Consider the following 8,608-nt stretch of genomic DNA (forward strand, 5'->3'; position numbering starts at 1 on the left):
GGCCAGGCTCCCGCCCTGCGAACCAGAGGCCAACGGGGCCCTGGTACTGGTGGCGACCCCTGCCCGGGACTCAGCTGTCGCCCCCGCGTCCTGGGGGTCTCCGCGAGCCAGTGGGAGGTGTCGTCGCGGTCCCCTGCGGCCGGCCCCCTGGCCCATGAGTCTCCCTGGCAGTGCCCGCGCGGCCCGGAAGTAAGACGCCTGGTCTGGGCCGGGTTCCCGGGCCTGGCATTGCCCGCACTCAGGCCCCAGGGCCCGCCTAGCCGCGCAACCCGAGAGGCGTCTGGGTCACAGCGGCAATCGCCGCTAGTGTCCCCTGCCGGACACTGTCCTAAATGCTGCACTTGAAAAACCGCCGCTGGGCCCTGGGCTGTCCTCGGCACCCAGTGGACAGAGGGGGCAGCTGCGGGGTCGCAGTCGGGGCTTCCACAGCCTTGGAAGGGAACCCAATTTCATTACTGGAAAGCTATTTAACACTTACAGTTAAAAAGGTAATTGAGGGACCTGCAGGTGGCATGATGGTGAAGGCCCTGGATTCCCCCCTGGGTGCACAGGGTTCAAGTCCTGGCCCTGGTGGCTTGGTTTCTCACTCTCTCTCTCTCTCTGTCTCTCTGGTCTAAGTGACAAATAATAATAAATATAGTTAGATAAATAATTCTTTAAATTTCTTTTTTTTTTTTTGAGAGGTTTTTGCTATAGGGCACATGCGCTTGCCAGGCAGACAGAAAGAGAGAGACAGAAAGCAAGAAATCACCCTCCAGGGGGGATGGCCACGCCGCAATCCCTTCTCCTCCATTCTCCTCTCAGGATCTTGGGCACACACGTACACGCGCCCAGGGTGAGTTTTAAGCCACTGGGTCCAGGACATGAACTGCAATTGACTACGTGGGAGTCCAGCGACATAGCCATTACGCTAACTGCTGGTCCCAGAAAATAATTCTAAATAATAATAATAAATAGCGGCACCAGCAGGTGGCGTGGTGGTTAAGCTGGACTTCCATATGTCCCACCGCAGTTCCAGTCCCAAGCCCAGAGCCTTGAAAATCTCTCTGGGTGCTTGTCCGCCTATGCCCAGAATCCGGAGAAGAGAATGGGGGGTGACCTTTCACTTTTCCTCTCGGTCTCTCTCTAGCAAGCTCACACAGCCCCTGGCAAAAACCTTAGAAAAAAGATAAGTTGAAATACACGCGTAAGCTCCCACGTTAGGCTGGGGTACCTTTCCAAGGGGTGAAGTCGGGCCTGGCCTGCGAGTGCGGAGTCTAGCCATGTGTGAGCAACACGGTGCCGGCCACGGGGCAGCACCCGGGCACCACCAGAGCCGCTGCCGCCCAGCGTGCAGCCACACCCCGCCAGAGAGTCGAGGTGCGTGGCAGGGATCTGGGCACAGGCAGAGACCTCCGGGGGCAGGGCGGCCCGGAGGACACAGGACGGCCGGGTCAGCCACTGCCTCCTCTGGAAGTGGAGCCCTGAGGCCACCTCGCAGGACAGCAGGTGGAACAGCTCTTCCGGACTTAGAGCCCAGACGGATGCACAGAGCCCCGGACTAGCCCTGGGGGCAGGCACCTGCCTGCTCTGGAGCTTGGGGTCCCTCCTGAGGCAAGGCCCGTACCCTTGGCACTGCCTGTCCCTGTCATGTCACACCCTCCTGCGGTTGGCAAGGGCCCTGAGCGCCAAGGCCTTTCCTGTGTCCCTCCTGCAGAGACTCCCTGGGGGCTGCCCGTGGTGGCTGACAGCCCGGCCTCCTTTGCACATGAGGTGATGGCACAGCTGGCCAGCCTGAAGCTGGAGCACAAGCCGTGGCCTGGAGGTAAGCCCCTGCCTGCTGCTGCATGAGGGGAGGAGGCCGCGACCACGGTCGGGATCCGGTCGGGATCCGGCGGGCCGTCTAGGGGACCGGCCTTTTGCCCGTAGGGGGCACGCAGAGGCCAGGGCCTCGGGAAGGAGCCTGGGGCCGGCCCCTCACTCGGACACCCCCACTCTGCTTGAGGCCTCCCCTTCCCATGCCTGCCTCTCCCTCGGAACAGGGGGGGCGTGAGGGGAAGGCCTTCCCTGTGTGGGTCCTGGCCCCCACGGTAGTGGCTCATTGCTCACCGGGCCGTGGAGCTGCCCATCAGTGCCCGCCTTGGAGGTGAGGGAAGGAGGCTGGAGCTGTGAGGCGACCTCCAGGCCACACCGCAACAGGGCAGCCGGGCGGTGCCGCGTGGACGTGGGGAGGGGCCGGTGCGAAACCGTCTCTCGGAAGAGTCTGAGGAAGGGCCTGGCATTTGCGTGTTCACTGCAGTCCGAGGGAGGGGAAGCTGTACTGGCGTGGACCTGCTCCTTGTTGGGCTGGCCGTGCGGTCCAGTGACCAGGAAGGGGGATGTGGAGCTGATGTCGTGGAGCGGCCCGGGGGCAGCACTGGCACGTGACCTGCTCCTCGGCGATGTCCTGGCAGGAGCAGATGCCCCTGGACTCCTGCCACATGGTCCCCACTTCTTCCTGCCTTGTGGCCACAGCCCGTGGCAGTGACCCCAGCAGGCAGGTGGCCCTGCCAAGTCCGGATGGCAGACTGACCATTGCTGCCCTGGCTTCTTTAGCCCCATCTGGACGGCTGGGCTGTCCTTGGCACCGTAGACGCTCCCCCGGAACGTCGGCCTGTCCTGGAGGGGACAGGAAGTGGACAGTGGACAGGAAGCTCGGGGAGTCCTCACTGTGATACCCAGAGGGGCTGCTGCTCTAATCGAGGACCAGGTGGTTTAGGAGTAGTGCTTTCAAAATCATTGATATTTTGGGACCAGCAATTGGCATAATGGCTATGTCGCTGGACTCCCACGTAATCAACTGCGGTTGGAGTCCCAAACCCAGCAGCTTAAACTCAGGCCGGGCGCGTGTGCGTGTGTGCCCAAGATCCCGATAGGAGAATGGAGGAGAAGGGACTGCTGCGTGGTCATCTCCCTGGAGGGTTTTTGCTTTCTGTCTCTCTGTCTCTCTCTGCCTTTTGGGCAAGTGCACGTGCCCTGTAGCAAAAACCTCTCCAAAAAAAAAAAAAAAGTCACTGATATCTTTTAGTCTAATCTTTTTAGTACCTTTGAAGTGTAAGATGAAGTTTCCCTCCTGAAATTTGTCTTGACTGTGTCAAGGTTATTAAAGAAACAGTATCACGATTCACAATGAAACGTTTTTGTGTTGTTATTGAAAGACTCTTTATGGACAATATCAAACATGTACAAAAACAGAATGTTCATAATATGACAACCCATTTCACACCCCCTAAGCACACGCATGCACACACTCGCACACATACACGCATGCACACTCACTCCTCTCCAGCTTCACCACTCAGCCCAGCACTGGCCTTATTTTCTGCATCTCAATTGCTTGATTAAATTCCCCTCCCAGAGGTGTTGGCCCAGGTCCCCAGTATTGCAGCCTTTTACTCACAAACGTTTTAGTATGTGTCCCTAGAAGATAAGAACTTAAAACACCTGTCCACGGTGAGATGGTTAGTCTTGCTTGTCCTTGAGAAACATGAAGTCCCTGGGTTGTGTGTTTCTAGGGGTCTGTCCTGAGCGTAAGCATGTGCTGCACTAGTTTAAAAGGCCATTGTGTAATGTCACAGTCAGTACCAGACTCATTTACTCCTTGTTAATTCATTTTTTCTGAGATGTCATTCATGAAGCAATCTCTGCCAGGAGAGTTACTATTCCTCGGGGTCTGCGATCTCCCAGTGGTTTTCGTTTTGTTTGTTTCAATGTTATTTATAGATATTATTTTTACATTTTCCTTCTGTCAAACTCCTCACACCCAGACTGCATCACTCCCTTTCTATGAACCACTTTCCCCTTACACAGACTAGCTCCACACCATCCTCTTCACCATCACAGCTTCAGACCTCTCAGCCTCTGCCGGTGACGCTCAGGACCAACTGAGTGGGGATATACAATGTGTATCTCTCAAAGTCTGACTTACTGCGCACAACATTAAGTCTTCTATATTCATTCGTTTTGATCAAACAATAGTCTCATTGTTTCTAATAGCTGAGTAATATTCCATAGTATATATGTGCCACAGTATTTCAACCCAGTCATCGGTTTGGGGGCACTTCGCTTGGTTCCATGCCTTAGTGATTGTGAATAATGCTTGCAATAAACATGAATGTGCAAGTGTCTTTCTGGTTGATTGTTTTCCTATCCTTAGGTAAATACCAATAAGTGTAATAACTGGGTCATATGAAGTTCTATTTGCAGATTTTTTTTAATAATTTTAAAAATAATTATTTATTTAATTTTATTTATCATTCAGTTGTTAAAATTTGACCAGAGAGAGAGACACAGAGAAAGAGAAAGAGAAAGAGAAAGAGAAAGAGAAAGAGAGAGGGACCAGCAGTTAGTGTAATGGCTATGTCGCTGGACTCCCATGTAGTCGACTGTGGTTCGAGTCCCGGACCCGGTGGCTTAAACTCACACCAGACACGTGTGCATGTGTGCCCAAGATCCCAAGAGGAGAATGGAGGAGAAGCGATAGTGGCGTGGCCATCCCTCCTGGGGGGTGATTTCTCACTTTCTGTCTCTTTGTCTTTCTCTGTCTTTCTGGCGAGCGCAAGAACCCTATAGCAAAAACCTCTCCAAAAAAAAAAAAGAAAAAAAAGAAAGAGAAAAAGAAAGAGAAAGAAAGCAAGCCACCAGGTCCAGTACTCGAGCCATGGTTAGCCATGTTGGTATGCCCAGCACTTTAACCACCATGCTACCTGCTTGTCCTTATTTGTAGATTTTTGAGAAACCTCCATGTTGTTTTCCACAGAGGTCGTATTAATTTACATTCCCACCACAGCCTGGTCAGCACTTGTCATTTTTACTTGTTTTTACGCTAGCTATTTTAACAGGGTTTAAATGCTATCTCACTGTGGTTTTAATTTACATTCCCCTCATGACAACAGACTTTGAACATCTTTTCATATGCTTCTTGGTCACTTCTAAATCTTCCTTGGTGAGTTGTCTATTAAATTCATTTGCTCATTTTTAAAATTGGATTGTTCATTTTTTATGTATGAATTACTTGAGTTTTCTCTATATTCTGGATATCAATTCCTTTTCTGTAAAATAATTTGTAAATGTTTTCTCCTATTCTAAGCGTTGTCTTTTCACTTTAATTATTGTTTTCTTTGCTCTGAGAAAGCTTTTCAGCTTGGTATAATCCCACTTGTTTATTTTGGAGACTATTGCCCATGCTGTACAGGTCTTATTTAAGAAATCTTGGAGCCAGCGGGTGGCACAGTGGTAAAAGGGGCTGAACGCCCACATAACTGACCACAGTTCAAGTCCCAGATCTGGCAGCTGGCTTTCTCATTCTTTCTCTCTCTTTGTGTGTGTGTCTCTCTCTCTGTCTCTCTCTGGTCAAATTTTAAAAATAATAATAAAGTTAAATAAAATAATAAGTAAAAAAAAATCTTTAGCTACTCCAATATTTTCAAGTTTCTCCTATGTTTTCTACTAGTAGTTCTTTTTTTAATTATTTTATTTAACTTTATTTATTTATTTATTTAGAGTTTGACCAGAGATGGACAGAGAGCAAGAGAAAGTGAGAAAGCAGGCCACCTGGTCCAGGACTCGAACTATGGTTGGCCACATGAGAGTCCAAAGCCCTTAGCCACCATGCCACCTGCTGGCCCCACTACTAGTAGTTTTATAGGTTGAGGCTTTACATTTAAATCTTTGATCCATTTTGAGTATATTCTCTCTTTTTTTTACAAGAATTATCTATTTAATTTTTATTTATTCATTCATTTATTTAAATTTGACCAGCGAGAGACTCAGAGAGAAAGAGAGACACAGAGAAAAGGAAGGAAAAGTGAGGAAGCAGGCCACCAGGTCCAGGACTCCAAACACAGCCAGCCATGTGGGAGTGTTCAGCGCCTTAACCACCACACAACCTGTTGGCCCTGAGTCTGTTCTTGTTAAAGGTGAGAATTAGGCGTCCAGTTTCATTATTCTGTGGGTGAATATTGAGTTTTTCCAGTAGCATTTGCTGAAGACTCCTTTTTCTCCACTGAATTGTCTTGTACCCCTTGTTAAGGACCAATTACCTGTATGATTTAGGGTTTACTTCTAGATCCTCTATTCTGTTCCATTGGTTTGTGTCTATTTTTGTGCCAGTACCATGCTGTTTTGATTATTAACACTTCGTAATGTATTTTGAAGTCAGGAAGTGAGATGCATCCTATTAATTCTTTTGGCACAGTATTGCCTTGGTGATACAATCTTTTATGGTTCCAACAAATTTGTAATTGTTTTTTCTATTTCTGTGAAGAATGTCTTGGGTAACTGGGTCAGAATCAAATTGAACTTGTAAAATAATTTTGGTAGAACTGAAATTTTGATTATATTGATTCATCCAAGCCAAGAGCTTAGGATGTTTTTCCATTTCTTCATATCATACTCAATTTTGTTTTTTGGTTTTCGTAGTTTCCTTGTAGAGATCTTTCATCTCTTTGGTTAGGTTTATGCTATTTTTTTTTTTTTAGAGGTTTTTGCTATAGGGTGCATGTGCTAGCCAGAAAGACAGACAGAGACAGAGAGACAGAAAGCAAGAAATCACCCCCCAGGGGGGGATGGTTACGCCCCAATCCCTTCTCCATTCTCCTGTCAGGATCTTGGGCACATACTCACACACACCTGGTATGAGTTTAAGACACCAGGTCCCGGACTTGAGCCGTGGTTGACTACATGAGAATCCAGTGACGTAGCCATTACGCCATCTGCTGGTCCCATGTCTAGTATCTTATTTGTTTTGTGGTTATTGTAATAGGATTGCTTTCTTCCGTTCCGTCTGGGTCTGTTTATTGTGGATGTATAACAATGTTCCATGTTTTGTATATTGACTTTGTGTCCTACTACCTTACTGAATTCCTTTATCACTTCTAGGAGTTATTTCGTGTATTCCTTTTGGTTTTCTATGTATATAACCATATCATTTGCAAAAAAGGACAGTTTAACTTCAACTTTGTTTCCACCTGAATGTCTGTTAGTGTGCTCTCTTGTCCGAGTGCATTGACTAGGACTGGCAGCACCATGCAGAACGGGGTAGAGTAGGCGGCCTTGTATTGGGCCAGTGTTTTCTGGGAAAGCTCTCAGCTTTTCCTCAGTCAGCATGACCTTTGCAATGGATCTAGTATATATGGGTTTATGATATTAAGGAATATCCTTTCTACCCCTATTTTACTGAAAATCTTGATAATGAAAGAATGTTACATTTTAATCAAATGCTTTTTCTGCATCTATAGATATAATCATATGATATCTTCCTTTCTGTTAATATTTATTGTTTTGTGTATGTTGAGCCATCCAGCTTACCTACCAGGTCATGGTGTAAAATTTTCTTAATAAGCTGTTGGATTCCATTGCTAGCTCTTGTTGAAATTTTTTGCATCAGTAGTCATCAGGGATATCGGTCTGCAGTTTTCTTTTTTGTTTTGTTTTGTTCTCACCTGGCTTGGATATCAAGATGATAGAGGCTTCATGCAATGAGTTTGGGAGGATTCCTTCCTTTTGAATCTTTAGAAATAGTATAAAATGGGACCAGCAGTTAGTGTAATGGCTATGTCGCTGGACTCCCATGTAGTCGACCACAGTTCGAGTCCTGGACCCAGTGGCTTAAACTCACTCCAGGCGCATGTGTGTGCGTGCCCAAGATCCTGAGAGGAGATTGGAGGAGAAGGGATTGTGGTCTTGCTTTCTGTCTCTCTGTCTCTCTCTGTCTTTCTGCAAGCACACGCGTGCTATAGTAAAAACCTCTCCCCCCAAAAAAATAAAAAGAGGAAAGAAATAGTTTAAAGATAGTTGGAGTTAGCTCTTCTTTAAAAGTTCTGTAGAATTCGGAATTGAGGCCATCTGAACCTGGGCTTTTGTTGGGAGACTATCGCAGATTCGATCTCATCACCTGTCATTGGTCTATTCTGGCTTTCTATTTCATCCTGCTTCAACCTAGGTAGCTTATACTTATGCAGAAATCTGTCCATATCATCTCTGTTTACTAATTTGTTGGCATGCAATAGTTTATAGTATTTTCTCCCGACTTTTTGTATTTCCGATATAAGTTGTAATATTACCTGCTACCGATTTTTTAAATTTTATTAATTTTTATTATTGTTTTTAATTTGCTATGGTCACCAGAGAGAGGTAGGGGGAGAGAGAGAGAGAGAGAGAGGGAAAGTGAGAAAGCAAGCTGCCAGGTCTGGGACTCGAACCACAGTTGATCATGTGGGAGTCTAGTGCTTTAACCACTATGGCATGTGTTGACCCTCATTACTGATTTTATCTGGTTCCTTTTTCGATTTTTCTCGATCAGTCTAACTAATGGTTTATCAATTTTGTTTTTTTTTCCTCTCAAAAAAATCAGCTTTTCATTTTGCTTATTTTTTTGTATAGTTCTTTTATTCTCTATTTCGTGTATTTTGGCTCTGATCTTTACTATTTCTTTGCTTCTTTTATTTTGGGGTTTTGTTATTGTTGTAGTTGTTACTTTTCCAGTTCCTTAAGATGCAATGTTATTTATTTGCCACTTTTCTACTTCCATCTTGTGAGCACAAGTGGTAATAAATTTGCTCTTATGATTCCTTTCACTGTCTTCCAAAGG

The 8,608-nt window shown here is 46.7% G+C and overlaps 1 protein-coding gene across 1 annotated transcript in view; it reads left to right on the plus strand.

Annotated features, from left to right (window-relative positions):
- The first annotated feature begins 1,419 nt into the window (after positions 1-1,419).
- LOC102477414 (uncharacterized) overlaps positions 1,420-8,608 on the plus strand; it is a 16,127-nt gene continuing 8,938 nt past the window's right edge. The window contains exon 1 of the mRNA XM_014587449.2: positions 1,420-1,804. Coding sequence (XP_014442935.1) covers positions 1,630-1,804 — 175 coding nt within the window. The 5' untranslated portion in view covers positions 1,420-1,629. The remainder of the gene's footprint in view (positions 1,805-8,608) is intronic.

This window comes from Tupaia chinensis, unplaced genomic scaffold, assembly GCF_000334495.1.
Source record: "Tupaia chinensis unplaced genomic scaffold, TupChi_1.0 Scaffold000214_1, whole genome shotgun sequence".
Lineage (NCBI taxonomy): Eukaryota > Metazoa > Chordata > Mammalia > Scandentia > Tupaiidae > Tupaia > Tupaia belangeri.